Source organism: Cupressus sempervirens, chromosome 11, assembly GCF_028749045.1.
Source record: "Cupressus sempervirens isolate cs-2001-9-10 chromosome 11, ASM2874904v1, whole genome shotgun sequence".
Lineage (NCBI taxonomy): Eukaryota > Viridiplantae > Streptophyta > Pinopsida > Cupressales > Cupressaceae > Cupressus > Cupressus sempervirens.
This window is the reverse complement of record NC_143128.1, coordinates 417,623,008-417,646,396: the sequence shown is the minus strand read 5'-3', so window position 1 is coordinate 417,646,396 and position 23,389 is coordinate 417,623,008. Positions and strand designations below refer to the sequence as shown.

At 36.2% G+C, this 23,389-nt stretch overlaps 1 protein-coding gene across 1 annotated transcript; it reads left to right on the top strand.

Moving 5' to 3' along the window:
* The first annotated feature begins 7,085 nt into the window (after positions 1–7,085).
* Positions 7,086–7,523, top strand: LOC149530224 (uncharacterized). Its single transcript, XM_089808179.1, has one exon. It carries the CDS (start codon positions 7,086–7,088, stop codon positions 7,521–7,523), a length of 438 nt encoding a protein of 145 aa, XP_089664305.1.
* Positions 7,524–23,389: the final 15,866 nt, after the last annotated feature.

Genomic DNA, 23,389 nt, shown 5'->3' with positions numbered 1-23,389 from the left:
TTTTCAACAATTAATATTTTTATAATGATTTTTTCATTAAAAAATTTTTTGAAAGAAAAATATTGAATTGTCTTGAAATTTTTGACAAACCAGACATATTTTGTATTGAACTAAAGTTTTTGGAAGCTGATGTGGATGCTTAGGATCTGGAATGATCACCAAGGTGCATGCAAAAAATAACTAAAAATTGCACCTAGCCTTTGTTATCTTTTAAATGGTAAGCCTAATCCTTTTGCATTTTGCTAAAATTGTGGCATTTCAATTTCAAAATCTAGTCTATGTAGAAGAGCTAATTGAAATTTTAGATTTGGTATTAGTCCTATGCTCTTCACTTTTATAGTGAATTAGAATGTCATACATGCCAAGTTTGTTATGAAAATAAGCTAAGGAATGAACAAACACATATCTTAATTAGAAGCCTCCTTTTTTCATTAGCTAAAAGGCTTAGAAATGAAAAACTCACATCTATTATGTTTGGAAGTTAAAACTAGTAGGGATATGCTCTCATCCTTCTTAGGTTGATCAAACTCCTTGACCTTCTTTTGGTTTCATTCTCTTTCTTTCAAATAGGTAGATTAATTTGAGCCACAGGGGCATACCTCCCAAAATTTCCTTTAGTAGGGCTAGTGAGAAGGAAAGCCCAAAGATCTTCATCCATAATGGCGTGAAGGAAAAAGAGAATGTAATAGCCTTCCTCTAGTAGTCCTCATGGATTGCATGAAACCTCCCTAGCATTGGTGGGAAGCTCTCGAAAGAGAGCTAAAAGCATGCTCCTTAGATGAAAACTTGACTAAATCCTAGTTAATTAGAAGCCACCCTTTTCAACCATGTGTAACCAAAATTGACGTTAGGTAGATTTGTGTGTGAACTATCTTCATTTGTCTTATACCAGTGGAAATCTCTTAAACATACACATGACACTGTTCTATTGTTGAAAAGTTAGACATCCCCATGCTTGTATTCCACAAAGTTTCTTTGCCCCTTATGGAATTGTTTTGAGATTATTGCTTGTGTCACATTCTACTATTGAAAACTCTATTCTGGTACCTTGAAAATGAATTGATAAGACATTTCTATAAAAAATTATCTTGGAAACTATGCAAACTAGAAACTATTATGAAAACTCCTTTGACCTTGTGAGAAAGCTCGTACGGGCCAATTAAAAAATTTCTTTTTAGAGCCTCAAAATTCACTAGTTGGTTTTTGTGTTTATCTTGATTGTTGTCTAAAAACTATCTCTCAAACTATGTGAAACATCTTTTTCTATTGTCGAAAAGCCAGTCTCAAAAATTCATACTTACAATCTCTACTATGTTGTAATACCTATTGCTACAAGAGTCATGCACTTGGCTATTTATCCATTACTACTTTGACAACTTGTACCTTGGTATACATCACCCACACAAAAAAACAAACAAACAAATTGAGATGAACTTTGAAGCATACACTTGATCTACACCTATCCTACGACTATTATCATACATCTTGATATCTATTCAAACTAGAAGCTCTCATAAACATTCTAAATGGATAAAGAAGAACAAAAAAATTATAATGGATGAAAACAAATGGATTAAATCATACACTCCTAGAAAGAAAGAAGAGATTCTTATTGCAGACATAAAAGAAATCTAATCTTTGATCTTTCAACTTCAAGAACTAAAGGAAGAAAAGGACACATCATCAAACAAATTATCATTGAGAGAAAAGTTCCCTTCCTTTTATGACAACAAAAAAATCAATTCTTCATTATATTGAAACATCTGAGAACACTTTACAAACACACAAGAAATCTAGAAATATCTTTGAAGAAAGACCTTGGGTACCTAGTCCAAAATGTGATTTCACCCCTTTGGGACAATCTTATGAATCAACTTTGGAAAAGCTTCTTAAAACCAAATTCATCATCTTACCTCAAGCCACTTAACGTGGAATGTGGTTTTTGAGTAACTATTGTGCCTATCATAGAAACAATGAGCATAAAACTTCAGATTGCATAGATTTGAAAACTAAAATCTAAGATCTAATTGATGATGACATAATAAAAAATCCCAATGACTCATCTGATGAAGAAACTACTCTCAAGATTTATCAACATCCTAAACCCATGTCTAGTAATGGTTTGAATCCAAATTCTACTTCTCCCAACATGCAGTCACCTTCTAAAGCATCTAAGCTATACAAAGGTCCTCCATTGAACATAAAACCTATTGTTTTTTATATTGACTATGTCTAAACTCAAGGTTTGCCTCTAAAATAAATTCAAGCTAACTTACCTCTTGTTTTAAGTCTTTTCCATAATGCTTCAACACCTACCAAATCTATTCCAAATGTTCCTTCATCATCCTTTCAAACATTGTTCTCCCTGATTCAAAATTCTAATTCACACATAGAAGTTGCTCCATGTCAAGAGGATAATCCAAAAAATTAAGTCTTAATAAAGATCAAGATCAATATATCCTTCCTTATTCAATGGTTGACCTAAGGTTTATATCCCAATAATTATATGATAAACCAATTATACTCTCTACCTTATTTAAATAACATATCTCAAGAGCCACATAGCCCTCCATCTCTCATGTCTTATCCTTCTAAGAAAGATCAAGATATTTCTTCCATCATCCCTACGGAGACTATTGAAGAAAAAGGGGAAAATAATTTTTTTGTGCTATCCAAAGAAACTTGTCTAGATTAGAGTGTCCTCTCTGGTTATACTTCTTCGTATCCACTTCAAGATTATTCTCAAGCTTTAAATGCTCCTATAAAAGGTATCTCTCCTATCAAAGTTACTCCTGGTTCTATTGATGGTCTTGGCCATATTACTCACTCTAGAGATGTTGATATCCCAACTCATTATCCATTTGCATCTTTTGCATCTATCCTTGGTCCTTATCCATCTAAACTAAAGTCTTCAAATATTCCTTCCATATTAAGATATTACAACCCTCCATCTCCAACTCCCACTCCTAGCTTATCACTCACTTCTCCTATCATACCTCAAGATCCACAAAGACACTCATCCTTGAACTATCCATATGCACCTTTCCATCTAAACCAACCATATCAACCTTAGTCATTCATAATTCCAAAGACTTTGGAAATAATTTGGGTGCACAACATACAAATCAAAAATATAAGAATCCTTTTATATATAAAGATCACCATGTCCTATCTAATCGAAATGTGGCTACAAAGAAAAAAGAGCTATTCAAAAGACCACAAAATCCCATCAAGCAAAGAAGAAAGAAATCAAAGAAAATGTGGGTTCCCAAATCCCTAATTAAAGAAATGCAATCTAAAGCATTCAAAAGTGAAGAAAAATCAAAAGCTATGTGGATTCCCAAGTCTCTATTAAAAGACTTGAATATAAAAGAAAAATCAATGTTGGCACCCAAGCTTCTTAAGACTTCTACTCCATCTTCTTCCAAAAAAATTCCATCACCTCCTAAATCAAAGCCTCAAGTTGTTCCCTCAAATTTCCCTTTATCATCTCACTACCCTTCAAGTTGTGTGCCAATTTTTCTCTTGTCACCCTTTCCACATAATCCTACATAATTATTTCAATACCCTATCTCTTATCCAACACCTATGCATGATTCTTATCCTCCCTTTCACCATCCTTCCATCTCCTTCATCCAATCCATGGAATAAATCCTTAGCTATTTTCTATATTTTATTCCATATCAATATCCCTTCCATCACCTTATAAAAATATTTGAGCATACCTTTCTATGATCTTGGCTTCTCATGACTTATCCTTCTAATAGGAGCACTATTAAAATTGAACAAGGCTTGGATTCTTTCCAAAAATCTAGAAAATCCAAGAAAGGAAAGAAGAAAAAAATAGTGCCTTGGAGAAAACCTAGAAATAGGCATCTTGGTAGCAAAAGTAAAGAAAAATAAATTTGTACTATGGTGAAAATAACTTCTTGTGGAACTTTGGGCAAGTACCAATACGAAAACTTGCTAAACATGCATCATGTATAATTCTTCTATCCATGCTACTCTATCATGATCTTGCCTATCCCTCAAACATATTGAGTCCAAAAATTATACAATCATAGCCTCTATTATCCTTAACTCTAATCATGCTATCCTATCCATATCCTATCTAAATTAGCCCTTTGGTCTTGATAAATTTATGAAAACATGGTAAAATGTAAGATATTATTAAAATCCTCTTGACAAGTCCCCTCTCTTAGAATGCTTACTTTTCATGATATCAGGTCATTATCCTACATGGTACCTACCACTACACTATGATCTTGTATTGTTATATCCTTTTCCCTAGCTTGTGTAATCTTAAGGAAACTTTCATTGAGGGTCACATTAACCACTTCATCTAGTATGACCTATCTACTTCTACTCCATCAACTTGCACATTCATCTTTGTTATCATATCCCTTACTAGACATTATGGGCAAACCAATGGGATCCTACTTGAGAGTTAGTAATCTCTAAAAATTCTAAAAATTGCAAATATGTCTTAAAAAAAGAAAAAAAAGGAAAGAAAGAGAAAAGAACAAAAAAAATTGAAAAAAAAAGAAAAATGCGATGGTGAAAACCTACTAAACAAGCACCTCTTGTTCCAAAATGCTTCATCTATCAATGCACCTTTTGGATTTTTTAGATTTTTCCTCTGCTCTTTCTTTCCTTCCTTGCATGCTTTTCTTTCCACATTTCATACTTTATTTTTCTGCTCTTGCATGTGCATACACTCTCAATTATCTTTAAGACACTACTCAAATCTACATGGATTAAAGCTTGTCATACTCTAGGGGTAACCTTCTTGGGTCCTATCACTTTTAGAGAGTCTCTCATGCACCAGTTACCAATTTTCCTATTTGAGTCTTCCTACTGCCATCTTATTGCTTATGTGATTTCTCACAAATAATCTAAACTACCAACTTGACATCAATCCATTGGAATTGGAATTAAGAATGAAAACTATTTGAATTATGCTATGATTTTATTTTAATTACTTTTCTTTTTCTTTGTCATTCCCCTTCAAGAAACTCTAGGATATCTAATTCGACTAAGAGGAGAAAGGATAGGGGTGTGATCTTTTCTTTGTTTTATGTTTTTTGGTTTAGTTGCAATGATATGAAGGGTCCATATAAAAGGGATGTCCACTATAAGATCCTCTATCTCATGTTGGATGGCCATGTGTACCTCGACTCATTTTATATGGAAACTTTAGTGAGGTTGTTTCTTCTCATTATCTATTTTAAGTGAATTCTTTATGCCATAGTAAAATACTGATACTCATCTAGAGAAGTGATTGTACATGTCACTATGAGCATTCTTAGTGCACTTTTGTCCCAAGTTATGAATGCAAGGGTTGGGGTTGTTATGGATAGAATACAAACTGATTACTTACCATGGGAAGGATCTCTAGTGTGTTTGATGTCCTTGTATGCAAGAAACATTCTAGTCATCCTAGTGCTTATGCTTTGATGCTTATGTTCAATAGCTATATAAAAAAGAGCACGTGTTCTGGTCATTCTAGTTTCTTATACCTTAATGCTTACATCTAATTCCAAAAAATTATGACTAGTTTCATATTCATATTCTCATGATAGTCCTATTAGTGAGGGTTGTATGACATCCTATGGCCTTACCAAAAAATGCTCAATAATGAAATATAAGGTATGGTTCAGTAAATAAAGTCCTAGACTTACATTCATTTTAGACTTGCATTTTTTATCCAACATTGTAATGATCCTCTTTCTATGAAATTGTGATAAATGAAGGTAAGAATCCCTAAGGACTATGTCATTGCTCATCATTTTTGGGATTAAAATCACATTTTGATATCATTAAACAACACAAAATCACACTTTAAAATTTTGGTACCAACATGATCTTATGCTTGTACAAGCATCATTATGATACAACTTGAGTTTGATTTCTTTGATAATTTAAAAAAAAAATCAAAATTCAAATCATCCTAAATTTTTTTTCATTTTAGTCAACCTTGGTCAAACTAGGTAAAACAATGCTCAATCTGGCTTAACAAAATTCATTGACCTTCTTCCTATGCTACTTCACCTCTTCTCAATTGTATCTATCAAATCACATCCTTTTATGCTATGGTTCCTCTTTGAGAAAATCATTAATGATATCATCATCCAATTTCACTCTTGAGGGGGCATGATGAATCCATAATTGCAATCTGGCTACCATCTCAAGTCTTCATCGCTAGGGGCATTCTTAATGACAAAACTAAAATCCTCATAACTAGGGGCATTCTTATAGCTAGGGGAATCTTAGTTCATTAGACTCATATCAAACTAAATTTCCTAATCTGCATCATCAACTGCTAATCACTCTTCAACTTTAGTGATCTTTGACCATTCTAAGTCAAGGTCAACCTATATATCAATCTCAATATGAGTTTTGACTACTCTAAATCATAAATTTAGAATTTCTTTCATGATTGACCATTCCAAGATAAATCATTGCTAAATCAAAATTTTTTGACCATTCTAAGTCATAAGTTTGAAATAGCAATGGACCTTTGACCATTCCAATTCAAAGTCAATGCTCAATCAACTTTAGTTTGATCAAAAAGTCATTATTTCTAAAACATGGGAAGCGACATTGACAGGAGTGGAGGGAGCGGGTTTTTTCAAAATTTGAATTGATGCAAGAGCGGGAGTTCCTTGGATGGCCTGTTTTGGGTCCCTGGACTGGAGCACGGATAGCAAGATGGAGGCTGTCTGGCTGCTCCTAGCACTGGGGATAGGTCGGAAAGCATGGTTGGGGGTCCAACTATCCTAATCAAGGAAGCAGCCAAGTCTCCTTTGGTTTCCAAATCAAACGTGCAAGGAACTACAAAATGGTCCTCACTTTTTAGGGTTAAACCTTCTGGTAAGTCCTCTTTCTCGCCTGTTAAAACTATTCAAAATTCAGTGATAGGTTCTTGTGCGATAGCCATCCCGGATGAGATTATGGACCACAATATTCAAACTATGGCTTCTACTTTGGTTGAGAAATTTTTGGGGCCTAGACCGAGCATTGACGAAGTTAGGCAGCTCATTAAACAAAAATAGGCTCTCAAGGGCTAGGTCTCGATCACGGCTATGGCGAAAGGCTTTATGTCTTTTGATTTCACTTTCTTGAAAGACCTTGCTAGCATTCTGAGTGAAGGGCAATGGGCCATGGGTTGTTCTTCCCTTGTGCTCCAGAAATGGTCATCTGGTATGAGCTTGAATGATTCTTTTTTTGCCCAAGCTCCTGTGTGGGTAAGACTGCCAGAACTGCCACTTGAATACTGGAATGAGGATGTCTTTGGGGGTATAGCTCAGATCTTTGGGGAACTGCTCTCAATAGATCCGATTACTGCTTCTAAGCGTCGCCTCAATTTTGCACACATTTGCATTGGGGTGAGAGATGGAATAGACATGCCTGAGTTTGTTGAAATTCATTCCAAACTTGGAGTGCACAACCAAAAAATAATCTATGAAATGATCCCCTTTGCGTGCTTCCTTTGCCTGAAGGCTGGTCATAAGGCCCACTAGTGCCCCAATGAGGCAAAGAAGAATATCACTAAACCAGTCATCCCTGATCATACCATGAAGCTTGCTACATGCCCTTCTGGTAAGGGAAAGATGAAGCTACTCTAGAGGCACAAACTTTCTATGGCGCAGGGGAGAAAGGATGTTAGCCTAAAAGACACAGCAGTGAAGGACACTATTCAGAAGGATCCCCCCAAGGAGAATGCTTGTCCCCCCCCCCCCCCCCCCCCCCCTTGAATAGGGCCCTGTCTTGGAAAAGATAATCTCAAACCCGTTGGAGGGCCCAAAGGTGCAGGTAAGCTCCCCCTCCTTAGCCATGGGTCCCGTTGTGGAGTAGAATCTCCCTCTGGAAACTATAGTGCACTCTTCTCCTGCAGTGGAGGAAGTCCCTCTTTTGCGAGCTATAGCGCTGAATCGCCCAAAATGAGAATCCTCGGCTCGGGTAAAGGATAGCCAAGCTAAGTGTCTTCCCCTTAAGGACACTCTGGCTTCTTTGGGGGTCACCACTGGCAAGGGGGGAGATTCTTCTGCCCCTTTAGGAAATGAGGCCAAGCTTCATCTCCTCATTAAGAACTCTGATACAACACAACTCACCCTATGGGAAGATAGGTTAGATAACAACGCGATAGATAGCCTTGATGATTGGTGCATGGTCAAGAAGAAAAAGAAGAACCAGAAGAAAAATTCCCCCCCCCTATCTCCTACCTTCAACCAGAAGTAGGGTTAAAGCTGATATTGGGTCACCCCCCAAGGGAGCAAGAAGAAAGAACTTAAATTAGATTCTGCGAGAAGAAACAAGGAGGAATCTGGTAGATGGAAGCCAGAGGTCCATCAAGGATTTCTCAAGAAGTAAGAAATGAAAGTTATCTCATGGAACATAAGGGGCATTAATGGGGCTCACAAATAGGAACTCATTAGAAATATGATTAGAGACCAAAGACCTGACTTTCTGATGTTACAAGAAACTAAGATGAAAAGGGACCTGGTAAGCAGGATATCTTTCAGTAAATCTTTTTGCTGTGAAGCTTTTGATTCAGATGGAGCTTCAGGTGGTGTCCTAACCTTGTATAACACCAAAGCTTTCAAGTTAACTTCTCTTTACAGCTCTACTAATGCTCTTCTTTGTAAGGTTTTTCACATCCAAAGCAATGCATCTTGGCTAATCCTTAACCTGTACGCCCCCAATACCAAGAAAGAAAGGAACTGCTTCTGGACCAAGCTCTTTGGCATCCTATCTAATTGTAACTTAAATAAAGGGATCATAATGGGGGACTTCAACTCGCCTCTATTTGATGCAGACAAAAGGGGGGGGTCATACCCCGGATCAAGATAGTAAATGTGACCTTGCTTCGTTCATTCAGAATCTCGCCTTCTTGGATTTGGACCTTCAAGGTGGCAGTTTCACTTGGTCTAATAGAAGAATTGCGGGTGATAGTATCCAGGTTCATCTTGATAGATCCCTCATATCCCCCAAATGGCTCCTCTCCCACTCCTGTAGATTATCCCTCCTCCCCAAGGTGGGCTCTGATCATTCCCCAATTTATCTTTCTACCTCCCCCCTTTCCAACAATAAGGCCTTCCCTTTTTGCTTTGAGAAAATGTGGCTCTCACACCCTACACTTGAAGGTAATATTTACCATTGGTGGAGCATTGAGGTTGAAGGCACTACAATGTACAGAGTTGCCCAAAAGCTGAAAAATGTGAAAAGAAACATCAAATGATGGAATATAACCGACTTTAGCCACATCTTCCAGGAGAAATATGAGATATCTGATCAGCTCTCTTCTATTCAAGATGAAATCTAGCATTTAGGATAGAATTCTCATAATAGCCAGCAAGAAAAGGTCATCCTTTCGGATCTGTACAACATCATATCTAAGGAAGAACTTTTCTAGAAACAGAGATCAAGAGTCAGTTGGTTGAAGGAAGGAGACCGCAACACCAAATTTTTTCACCTGACCACCCTTAAGCATCGAGTTAATAATAGAATAAACAACATTGTTAAGGTCCAGGTTCAGGTTACCAAAGAGGATGAAATTGAGAAGGAAGCTTTCTGCTACTTCTCATCTCTCCTCTCAGTTGATCCTTCCCTCTCTGGGTCTGAACAAGAGGAAATCTTGGTGACCATTCCCCCCATTCTTCATGTTCACCATAACTCCATGTTGAAGGCAATCCCCTCCTTGGAGGAAATCCATCAGGTTCTCTTCTCTCTCCTAGGGGATAAAGCTCTTGGGCCAGACGGTTTCCCAACTTTCTTCTTTCAGACCTTTTGGAATGCAGTGAAAAAGGATGTGGTTAAAGCAGTTCAGGAGTTCTTTGGAGCCAGGAATTTGCTTAAAGAACTTAATGCTACCTTTCTGGTCCTCATCCCTAAAATCTCGGGTGTTGATTCTCTCGATAAATTTAGGCCCATTAGCCTCTGCAATTCCTTCTATAAGATCATTGCCAAGGTTCTCACTTCCAGGCTCCTTAGAGTTCTCCCTTTTTTATCTCTCCTCAGAAAACCAGCTTTGTCCTAGGCAGGCAGATCCTTGATTCAATTGTTTCAGTTCATGAGGTTATTCACTCTCTTGAGGTAGGCAAAAGGGAAGGCTTCCTTCTTAAGCTGGACCTGTCAAAAGCTTACGACAGGGTTGACTGGAAGTTCCTCTTTGCTATTCTTCATGCCTTTGGCCTCGATGATCAAGTTTGCAAGCTCATCTCCTAGCTTGTGTCTTCACCCTCTTTGTCGGTTCTGGTCAACGACCACCCCTCTCCTTTCTTCTCCCCCTCTAGGGGTCTAAGGCAAGGAGACCCCATCTCTCTGGTCCTTTTTGTTATCATGGAGAAATGCCTTGGCAAACTCATCCAGATGAAGATCAAGGATAGGTGTTTAGTGGGATTGAAGCCTTCTTCGGGTCCTTCCACTTTCACTCATCAACAATTTGTGGATGACACAATTTTGGGGGGTGAAGCTTTAGTTCGGGAGCCCAGGACCTTCAAAAGTGTTCTTAATTCCTACACAAGGGGTATTGGACAAGCTATTAACTTAGACAAGAGCTCTATCTTCTTCCTCAACACTCCTCCAAAGAGGCAGAGGAAAATTGCTCAAATTTTGGGTTGTGGCATTGGGTCCCTACCGGTGACTTACCTTGGGCTTCCTCTAGGCTCCAAACCCTCAGACTCCTTTTGGACAAGCATTATCGACAAGTTCATCAAGAAACTTGCTAGGTGGAAAGGGGCCACCCTTAGTCAGGCAAGAAAATGCACCCTGGTTAACTCGATTCTCCAGAACCTCCCTACCTATGCCCTTAGTATCTTTGGGATTCTAGTTAAGTTTGCGGACAGAATGGAGAGGATTTAGAGGGACTTTCTTTGGACTAGAACTGATGACCACAAGAGATACCACCTAGTAGCCTGGGACCATGTTTGCTTGCCCAAAAGCTAGGGAGGTCTTGGACTCAGGAAAATTTCTCACCTCAATTAATCCCTCTTAGCTAAACTCCCTTGGTGCATCTTCCAAGGCACAGGGGTTTGGAGGGACATCTTGGCCGAGAAGTACCTGGGAGGCCTATCTCTCTCCTCCATTTTCCAGGGGGCCGAGCTGCCATTGGGTTCTAACATTTGGAATGGTATCTTGAAGGCCCTTCCCCTTGCTAAATCTAGGGCCAAATGAAAAGCTAGAAAGGGAGACAAAATCCTTTTTTGGTAGGATAGTTGGCTTTTTTAGGAACCTCTCATTAACCATCCTTCATTCAACAGGTGGGATGATTAGGCAATAGGCAAATATGGTATGTTGGTTAGGAACTACAGAAATGGGAATGAATGGCACAATCTGGTGGAGCTTTCATAGGATCTCAAGGCTTTGGTGGCCTCTTTGTACGCTATCAACATCAACCAAATAGGTGACACCTTAGTTTGGGGAGACTCTTTTGGAGGCCATTATACTATAGCTTCAGGCTATCTTTCTCTTATGGGCATAGGGGAGAAACCTATTTGGGCCAAGGCCTGGACCCTTGAATTGATGCCCAAAATCAACATTTTCTTTTGGCTCCTCTTGCAAGACAAAGTCCTTACCCTAGATAATTTATCCAAGAGAGGCCAAATTATTCCCAATAGATGCTGCCTCTGTAAGCATGACCTAGAAACAGTTAATCACATTTTCATTCAGTGCCCCTTTTCCTCTAGAGTGTGGAGTCTTCTGACTTCCAACATGAACTTCTACTGGTGCTTGCTGGCCAGTATCTAGGATTTCTTCATTCAGTGGAGTAGCAACCACAAAGGCCTGGAATCCCAAATTTTGAGTTCCTGTATTATCCCACACTTTTGCTGGGGAATCTGGAAGGAGCGCAGTAACAGGATTTTCAGAGATAGAGAAGCTCCTGAGGGTATTATAGCAGAGAAAATTGATGGCCTCATGAAAGAGAACTATTCCACAACTAGAGATCGAAACATAAAGGATGGAGGGAAAATTAAGACTAGGAAAGAAGACAGGATCAAAAGAAGACAACAGGCTACTTGGTCCTTCCCCCCCAAAAATTGGCATAAAGCCAATTTTGATGGAGTGGCTAAGGGGAACCCTGGTCCTGTCGGATGCGATGGAATCATAAGAAATAGCTTGGGAGGGGGCATTGCTTCCATATCCTCCCCTATTGGTCACCAAACCAACCATTTGGCTAAAGCCAGTGCGGCCAGACTCACTGTTAAGTTGGCCCTGGTCTCAGGGATCAAACAACTATGGCTTGAAGGAGACTCCCCAAATATAATAAATTGTATTTTAGGAGTAACCAAACCATCATGGACCATTGAACACATAATTGAGGACCTAAAAATGGACTTGAGAAAATTTAAAAATTACCACGTCAGCCATGTTTACCATGAAGCTAACATGGTTGCTGATTGGTTCGCTAACGTAGCGGTCACATTCAATTCGGTGATGACATGGGGAAACAATAATCATTTTCTAGCAACGGCTATGGAGCTCATCCAAAAGGAGAAAATCCAAGGTACCAACTCAAAATCTTTTTATGATGATTAGACATGCTAAACCATGTTTTAAAAAGGGTATCATTTGGAGTTATGCGGAACCCCCACCATTTCATAATAATGTGTATGAATTACACGAGCAGAAGAAAGCTAGAGTTAAACCCAATAATATGTGCATTAAAGCTCTCATCCTTAGTGATTTTTTCATCTTTGAGCTTTGTAATTCTGTTAAGGGTTTAGGGTTAGAGAGGCATAATATTGCAATGGTGGGAGAAAGGATTAGAAGAGAGCCATGGGGAGAAACGGAGAGCTGGAAAGAAAAAGGGAAGGTTTGGAAAAAACTCTAGAAGGGCGGCATAACCAGCTTCATGGAGAGGCTCCATGGTTTCAACGCAGGGGTTACCAAGATTATGGTTGAAACTTGGCACAACGGAAAGGTCAAAATTGATGGTGTCTCCCACCAAATTACAGAGGGTCTCATTGCGGAGGTGACAGGTTTCTCCCAGGAAGGCATTAGCTTCTTTAGGGATAAGAAGATGTCTACCAATGCTGTCAATGCTTTCGTAAAGAATGACAAGGAGAAAAGAAAACTGGTAAAGATTGACACCTACTATGACATTGAGTCCATCAAGAAGTTCTGGGGGCTCGTTCTGAGGATCATCATAGATTATATCACTTTGGAACCCAGGTTTGATAGAGTCAGGACCCATCATTTTGTTTTGCTTAATCATTTTAGACATAAAGTGAAAATCTCCTTTCCTTTCTATATTTATACTTCTATGACTAAGAATATAGAGAATTACAAGAAATGTCCTGTCAAGAACCTTGCCCTCCACAAGGGCCTTCTGCTCCTCATTTTTGAGTTTCTGAAAACCCAGACAAGAGTCAAGTCCATTAGGGCTTCGGGTGGCTCCTCGGAGGACACTGCTAGCTTAGACTCAGGGGAAGTGTGCATTGTGAAATCTGTCAAGCCTGAAACCCCAAAAGCCAAACCCTCTCCCCGTTTCCCTAGCAAGAAGAGCCCCAGGTACCCTCCCCCTAACCTTGCTTCCCCTCATCCTAAGGATTCTAGTGATGAGTCAGAAATGGAGTCGGAGGAGGCAGATTCGGTGGCAGAGAAGGAAAGCGAGTTGGAAGACAACAAGGAGAAAGATAATTACAAGAAGGAGGTGACCCCCTTGGTAACCCAGGATAACCCCAAGAAAATAAAATTGGACTAGACCCCAACCCATGATCATCTCAGTGACTTCACTAATTTTCCCCCTAGCCCTATTGCGCCTACCTCCCCCCTGGACGTCCCCATCTCGCCCCTAGAAGAGATGATAGAAATCATGGTTGAAAAGGGAGGGGAGGCCATCAGGAAAAATAAGAGAAGAGTCTAGAGAAATTTCAATATGGATAGTGTTAGTATGGGCATTGTTAGAGAACCTACTAAAATCTAGGTGTTGGGGGATCTCGACAATAGCACCCACTATGATGAGCTCCTTGACCTGACTCTTCTGGTTCTCTCTGACAATGTTCGTGAAATGGGTTTCAACATTCTCAACAATGAAAAGAACAACCTGATCGATAATTTTTGCTCCATTAAATGGCTTTTTAAGGAAATTGAGACTCTGAAGGACAAGTCCAACTAGACCAACAATAGGGGGGATGTCAAGGATCATGAGGCCAGAGGTAGTAAAGACCAGGTAGGTAGCCAGGAAAAAGATAGAATCCAGGACCCCAGAGACAATTATGAGGAAAAAATCACACAGCTTGAGCAGAAGGTCCAAAAGATGGATTCCATCCACTAGGTTGTGAGTAAACAGATTGTGGATACCCTCCATACCTTGAATGAAAACATTGTCAATCTGGGGCACTATCTGACAAATGCCAGCCTTGTGGGGAATGTGGAGCAGAGTACAGAGCACGAAACCAGCCGAGAAGATCCTTAGAAAGAGACTAGAATCTAGGATAGTCAGGGGGACCAAATGCATTTCCCCCCCATGATCCAGGAGGAAGAGGCCAACCAGAAGGAAAGTGACGCTGCAAAAACCCTGCAGGCAATGGAAAAGAAGGGACACTAGTCTGTCCACCAGGCTCTATTCCTAGCCTTTGTTTCTCAGGATTTGGGCCTTTTTGTTTCTGGCCTTTAGAGGCATCTTTTTTTCTATTTTTTATGTTTTAGTTGTTTTATGCTGTAAAACTTTGGGTTTCAGGATCCCTGTAAAACCTGTTTTCCTAATCAAAAACTTTAGTTTGATCAAGTTCAAGTTTGTTTGTAATAAATTTCATATCCAACAAACCTTTGACCATTATAATTCAAAGTCAATGCTCAAATCAACTTTAGTTTGATCAAGTTCAAAGTTGTTTGTAATAAAATTCATATCCAATAGATCTTTGACCATTCTAAGTCAAATTTGATGCTTAACCAACTCTAGTTCAATTAAGTTCAAAGTTGTTTTCTTGAAAATCTTACCTCAATAGAACTTTGACTCTTCTAATTTAAAATTTGATGCTCAATAGAGCTTTGACCATTCTAAGTCAAAGTTGATTCCTAATGAACCTTTGATCCTCCTAAGTTAGTTGAGATTCTCAATGGATCTTTGATCATTCTAAGTCAAAAATGATACTTACATTAATCAAACTCCATCTAATCAAGCTTGGAGTTGACTCCTTACTCTCTTCAAAATTAGCTTCATCAAGACCCATATCAAGCAATCCTGAACCTTTAAACATCAAAGCTTCTTCAAATAGATGTGTTGCTCACACATCCATTCAAAGAGGGGAAAATATAATCACCTAAACTAGTACAATCAAATAGGTTCCTCTAATCTAAAAAAAATCAAACAAAAATCATCAAAAATCTTAACACAAAAGGCAATCTATTTCTATCACTTAATCTAATCAGCGTATCATATTACATAAAACTCTTATGATGAAATATTCCTCAAAAAAATTGATTAATTCCTAAATATACAATGATAATTAGTAATAAATCATCATGGACTATTTAATTTGATTCAAATGTCCTAGCATATCAATGAAATTGGAACCATTTTCTAATTGCACATAAAAAATGAATTAAAATTGATTAAATTTAATTAATTCTCCAAAAAATCAATTATTGAATTAAATATTCAATAAATTGAGAGAAATTTACTAAAGGAGATAAATATACAATTATCTCTAATTATCGTCTCAAAAATGGAAAATTGATTAAAAATAAGGAGTTGAGTTGAGTTCTAATTTCATAATAGAGAAATCAAATATTAAATGGAATAGTTAACTTGGCCATGTAGGCAAGTCAAGGGGACTATCCCATCATGTTAGGAAGTTAACTAGACAATCTAACCTAGTCAATTCTCAATTACTTCCAATTAGGGATAGTGAACTAGTATGTTATCTCCTACAAAGACTCTATCTAACAAAAGGTGTTTAATCTCTATAAAAGAAGGTCTTTTAACCTTCGTTTCTCATATAGGTGTACAATTGAAGAGTAATATTATAATGCTATATTTTCTCTAGAGATATTGTGCATCAAGTTTTTTTGACATTATTTTTTTGGTAGATCATATAGGTTTCATTACCACCTATCTTTCATTCATCTAGTTTTCAAACATACTTGCATATAAACATACAAAAAAATAGCTTAGATTTGCATTCATACTAAAATCCTTCATTTCACTAGCATCTAGTCACTGATTTAACTTTGGATCTAAGAGCTACAAACTCCTATTGACTAGAAGGCAATAAGTCACTTTCACATGGTATTTTTCATATTGTTTATTTCTTTATTTGGCTAAAGATGGATGTAATGACTTATTAAAGTGTACTATTTATAGGTACCATCTTTCACACACACACACACACACACACACACACACACACACACACACACACACACACATTTCTAACTGCAATCTACCTACTATCTCAAGTCCTCATTGCTAGCGGCATTCTTAGCAACAAAACTCAAGTCCTCTTCACTAGGGGCATTCTTATAGCTAGGGTAATCTTAGTTTATTAGACCCATATTAAAATGAATGCCACAATCTACATCATCAACTACTAATCACTCTTTAACTTCAATGATCTTTGACCATTCTAAGTCGAGGTCAACCTATGTATCAATCTCAATATGAATTTTGACCACTCTAAATCATTACTTTATAATCTTCTTGATGGTTGACCATTCTAAGACAAATAATATCTAAATAAATTTTTTTGGACCATTCTATGTCATAAGTTTGAAATATCAATGGACCTTTGACCATTCCAATTCAAATTTGATGCTCAATCTTGACTTTAGTTTGATTAAGTTCAAAGTTATTTGTAATCAATTTCATATCCAACAAACCTTTGACCATTCTAAGTCAAAGTCAATTCTCAATCAACTTTGGTTTGATCAAGTTCAATTTTTTTTGCAGCAAATTTCATATCCAATAGACTTTTGACCATTCTAAGTCAAAGTTTATGTTTAACCAACTTTTGTTCGATCAAGTTCAAAGTTTTCTTCTTGATAATCTTACCTCAATAAACCTTTGATCTTTCTAACTCAAAGTCATTTCCCAATAGAATTTTGACCAATCTAAGTCAAAGTTAATGCCCAATGAACCTTTGACCTTCCTAAGTTAGAGGTGATGCTCAATAGATATTTGATCATTCTAAGTCAAAGATGATACTTACATCAACCAAACTTCATCCAATCAAGTTGAGAGTCGACTCCTTACTCTCTTCAGAATAAACTTCATCAAGACCCATGTCAAGCTATCCTGAACCTTTAAACATCAAAGCTTCTTTGAACATATGCATTGCTCACACATCCATTCAAACATGGACAAATATAATCACCTAAAAATAGTACAATCAAATAGGTGCCCCTAATGTCAAAAAAATCAAACAAAAATCATCAAAATTCTTAATACAAAAGGCAATATATTTCTATCGCTTAACCTGATTTGTGTATCAAATTGCATAGAACCCTTAAAATTCAATAATACTCAAAAAAATCAATTAATTTCTAAATATACAATGATAATTAGACTATTTAATTTAATTCAAATGTCCTATGACATTAATTAAATTGAACCCATTTTCTAATTACACATAAAAAGGAATTAAAATTGATGAAATTGAATTAAATCTCCAAAATATCAATTATTGAATTAAATATTCAATAAATTGAGAGAAAATCAATATAAGAGATAAATATTCAATTAAATTCAATTATCTCTAATTATCCTCTAAAAAATAGAAAATTGATTAAAATAAGGATTCGAGTTGAGTTTTAATTTCATAACAGAGAAATCAAATATTAAATGGAATAGTTAACTTGGCCATGCAGGCAAGTCAAGGGGACTCACCCATCATGTTAGGAAGTTAACTAGACAATCTAACCCAATAAACTCTCAATCACTTCCAATCAAGGACAATGAATTAGCATTTTATCTCCTACAAAAACTCTGTCTAATAGAAGGTGTGTGGAGTTGAACTCAACTCTTCCTCATCCTAGAAATCTCTATAAAAGAAGGCCTTCTCACCTTCAATTCTCATGGTATATGTGCAATTTAAGATTAAGATTATAATGCTATGTTTTCTTTGGAGGTATAGTGTGTCAAGCTTTGTTGAGATTATTTATTTGGTAGATCATATAGGTTTCATTAGTATCCGTCTTTCATTCATCTAGTTTTCATACATAATTGCATACAAAAATACAAAACAATAGTTTAGATTTGCATTCTTACTAAAATCCTTCATTTCAATAGTGTCTAGTCACTGATACAACTTTGGATCTGAGAGCTACAAACTCCTACTAACCAAAAGGTAATAAGTTACTTTCATATGATATTTTTTCATATTGTTTGTTTTCTTATTTGGCTAACCATGGATGTTATGACTTATTGAAGTATGGTGTTTATAGATACATGTACCACGTTTCATACACACAACTAGGAGGTCAAATTTGAGTAAGGATGGTCAAAGATGAGACAAAGCTTGGGTGAGAATATTAGAATTCATACTTGGTATTGTCTGTACAACCAATGTGAAGTGTTAGAGTCAATAGGATAATTTTTTGATAGAGTTGTAACAAAGTTGCTAATGTTGATCAAAAGTTGCAAAGTTGCAACTTGACAACTTTTGCAAATTTTTGGAATCTTGCAAGATTTTCCACCCATGGTTTGAGAAATAGTTAGAGGATTCTCTAATTGATCCAAGATCATGTAAAAGCCTTGGAAAACACAAGTTGACCAGTTGATAAGAAATCAAGACAAGTTTTGTGCAAGTTTTTACTATTTTTCCTATACTTTTTTATACTATATTTTATTGGTTAGTGATCAAACCTTTTGGAATAGTTAGAGGAGAGAGTTAGCTTACAATTTTAGTTGGTTTGAGGTCTTCAAGTGATCATTAGTGGATTGTTTTGTATATTTTTGTGAAAGTAGGTTTGAAACCCTCAGAAATTAGGGTTTTGACTATAAAATGAGCATTTACCTTGACATTCCATTATTGGAAAAACTCATGAATTAGTGGAATGTTAGGTTAGAATGTATAGATCCCATTTTTTATAGTGTTGGAATTTTCTTGATTGGTTTCTATTTTTTCTATAAAGTCGCTAATTACTTGGTACTGGTGGTCGAAGAAGACAGAATAAACACCCAAGCAAATGGTAAAGTTGGATTGAACAAGTGGATCAATCAGTGATATGATGTTCTTTGATATTTGGTAGACTTAGATAAATACTTGAACTAATGAATTGGATCTATTTTAGTGAGTTTTAAGTTTAAGTTCTTTATTCTACTCAAAGAGGCCTAAAAGCCTTAAAAGAGGGTTTTGTGGAAAAAAAGATAATTAGAGAAATTTAGATGCCATTTTGTGATATTGTCTAAAGAATCCAAATTGGTGTCTGAAAAGGTCAAAATTTCAAAGCCATGTTCAATCAATTTCAAAAATAAGGTGGAAAAACTAAGGAGGCCTAACTCTAGTAGGTATATTAGGCCTAGTTAACAGAACAAGTTGAATATTTCCAAACCAATACAAACCCATAACACTCTTACCTCAAAGGTGTAATAGAAAATAGAAAAAGAATAAAAAGATACCTTAGAGAGTGAAATATATTAACAAGAGATTATTTTTCATCCAACCAATGGAATAAAAATTATCACAAAATTGGAATGTTCGACCAATATCACCTAAAAGAATGGGAAGCACAAAATTTCCACTCCCAAGCTCCCTCTAGATTGAGTCTCACTCATACAAGAAAAGGAAATGTTGGATGAGAAGGTGAATAATTTATAATAAGGAAGGTGGAAGCTTCACCATTTTCCTTCTTGTTTTTTCAAGCATTGGATTACTAAATAGAGTTGGGAAAATATCTCAGATTGGAACCAAGGGATGTAGAGAAAGAAAATAAAAATAAAGTAAAGAGACTACGTAGTTAGAAATGTAATGTTATTGGCTTGTTACAAATTTTAATAACTAAGGGATTGATACAAATTATACTTTATGTTTTGGCTTGTTACTACCCCTATGGGCCCCATTATTTTTTCATAAGTTAGACCCCCTTTGTTCTAATACTTTCTTAAATAAAAGTTTGGATTTGAGCTCAAAGGTTCTGGTTGAGAAATTTAAACTCATTGGTCTAAAGTCCTAGCACCAAGATGATACAAATAAAGGGAACTAATCCATCCCATTTGATAAGTACATAAAAAAACTGTTGGATAATTTGAGCTCACATTTTGATGATGTTTTAGGTGTAATGCATCTACATGCAAGTACTTCACTTTTGTATCCAGTTAAGAAGAACTCTATATTTCGATAGGGACACAATAAAACTTGATATGCTTTGGAAAGAACATGTACACTTAGGTGTCAATGGAATACTATTAAGACATGTACAAAGCCTTCACATTTGGGCACCACCAAAAATCCAATCAATGAGAAACCCTCACCAAATATATTTGGGGATCATTCATAGTGAAAAAACAAATCCAAGGAATGACTCATAGGTATCATCTTCCATATCACAGGGGTAATCTGAATTTTAAGAATGCATGTGGTAGAGAAGTGTGTGACCTATTTGACAAAATATCACCAATACATATGGGACTTCTTGCTTGGTAGACCATGACAACACAAGTCAATTGAAATTCCCATGGATGTAACTAGTATATCAAAAACTAAAGGATGACATTGGAGTCCTTGAACTCCTAATATCACATATGGGTGAAAGTGGAATAGAAAAATCTCAAGAAGATGTTTACATTCATAGGATTGGTTGCATTAAAAATCTGATAACATATCCAATTCTTTCATTAAAATTCAACGATTCTAATACCCATTTTGAGCTTGACTCTAAATTAAAAAGTAGTGCTTCTTTGATAAAATCAAATGGTAATTGTGGTGCTAGATGCAATCAACTATAATTCATATTAAACACATGCATTTGGGTGTGAGTGATTAATATTCCATTTGTTCTAATGAATGAAATTCCATGTCAAAGGTTTCATTGAAACATAGAGAGGCGTGATCAAGATTGAGTTATACAAGGATAAGGTGCTATCGAGTCGTAGTCTAGATTAGAATCTAGTGATTCCACAAGTATACACAATGCTATCAAACAATTTGACTAAATTCCAAGAATGAAAATGAAAATGTATGGTTTGCATAGCCTATAGAGCATGGAAAACATTCAATTGTTTGATAAAATAAATGTATTTCAAGAAGGATAGAAAATGTTTCTAATGTTTAGGTCAAAGCCTCTAAATGTAGTCAGTAAATATGCTTGAACTCACCTACCATGTTCTCTTATGATTAAGATGACATTATTATTGTCACCGGTCCTAGACAAGTCACAATAAGATATCAAGTTTCATCAATCCAAATGTCTTTAAGGAGTCACTATGTATGCCTGATGTAGGGAAATGTAGAGAAGAGCTAAAAAATGCATATTAAAGTCAATTTTTGTGGTGATTATTGAGTCTTAACCAATAATGATTCAAATGCCCAGCATAAAGTTTGACATGATTGTAGTTTGGTGTCATTATATCTCACATAACCAACTCTCTATTCGGTATATTTGCATCATCAAAGAAAATAATTCAAGTGTATATTAGGCTCATGGGACTTGGGAAAGATATATTCAGACCTATAGAGATGAGTTCATTATGCCAAAGGTTTGAGTAAGGTGTGGGAAAAATGCTGACATGGTCATGAAAATTGGTACCCAAAGCCTTATAGATGATGATTCAATCATTGATTATGGAAGCATTGTGTTTCAAAAAGGTAGCTTGGTGAAATGTTTGACAAAATGAACATTACTATGTGGCTTATGTTGTCAAGGCTACATCGGGCTTCTAAACATTCTTGAAAAAGCTATTATATTTTCATTAGTGGAAAAGACCCCTATGAAAGAAGTCCATGTATTTGTGATCTGGCAATCATGAAGAGACCTATCAACACCATGAGGTTGATGATACATGTTCTATAAGTAAGATGTATGATATAGTTAAATTGAATTTTGAGGCTTAGTAAAATATGGTATACCATGAGGGTAATATCAAAAAATAGATCAAATAGTTAAGTTACAAGAATCAGTTATAGTAACCAAGAAACATGCTCAATAATTATATATATAGTAAAAGCATTGAACAAACAAGAGGTTAAATTGGAGTATTTTGGCAAACTTTGTTCTACAGGAGAATTTTGGCTAGGAATAACAAAGAGATAGGGGATTGATTTTCAGAACTTCATTGTAAAGGAAAGGGAGAGGAGTTAAATGTTTTTGTTTTCTAAGAGTCCATGTTTAGGAAATTTTGTTCTTTGTAGCTTTAGTTGAGTATTAAAAGGGACAGAAGATTTTTAATTGAAACTTTGTGTTCATGCATCTTTCTTTAGATTGAGTAGAACTGTGAGTCTTTTGATTTTCCTCAATATGATTCTATTCATCATAGTCATAGTTATCATGTAAAACTTTGAATTTCTATATGACTGTACTCTAGGAAGTGAATTTTTTAATTTAATTATCATTTTCTTATAATAGAGGAATTAGAAGGATCAACTTTATGTAGTCTTTTCTTTTCTTTATGTTTCCATTCTTTCTCTTTGTCCACTTTATTAGTTTAATATCAACATCTACATTATGGATATGCATAGATATTAAATCACCTTTCTTTCTTTTGGGTTAAAAGAATTATAGTTCATAGTTTAGACAAATTTATTACAAATTTCATACAGGGAGCTATACCTAAAATAATTCAGAGGGTGCTTATGCTTTCCAATTGTGAAGTGATCCAATTGTTAGTGTAGATCAAGTATTCTTGTTTGGGTGTTTAGGGTCAATTTTCAATCATTTTCTTTGAAGACAAATTTGTTTACTAACAAATTTTTGGTGACTCTACTGAGGATACAAAATCAAAGATTAGTGCTACATTCATTTCCTTAGTTTCTATATTATATCTGTATATGGAGGCTTGGTGACTCTATTGATTCTTCATGTAGACAAGAAATATCATGATCAAGAAAAGGCCTAATCCTACCCCTGTGGAAATCCATCTAATGGACAACAAGGTGTTGCACAATTTTTGGGATAGGTACAAAGAAAGTATCTCATAGGCTATTAGAGAAAATATCAGTATAGAAGATGATCATGAAAGTACTCTTTTGTGAAGTAGTCTCTGTGTATGGTTCCTCAAACTCAAGGATCTAGAGGAGTATGAAGGAAAGGTGGCAAGGCTAAAAGGAGAGTTGGTAGTTAATGACAAGCATCCTCTAGTAGTATCATCTTACTTTGTCTCTCATAATTACACAATCTTTGATGATCATGATGATACCCAAGGAAACATAGATGAAGGTGATGAAGGTGCATCTGAATCCTTCTTCTCTTTGCATTTAAAAAGTTTTAGATTTGAAAGTGATGATAGTCA

Excerpts from the sequence above, each read along its gene's own strand:
- LOC149530224 (XM_089808179.1), top strand. The coding sequence starts at position 7,086 with ATGGCGAAAGGCTTTATGTCTTTTGATTTCACTTTCTTGAAAGACCTT.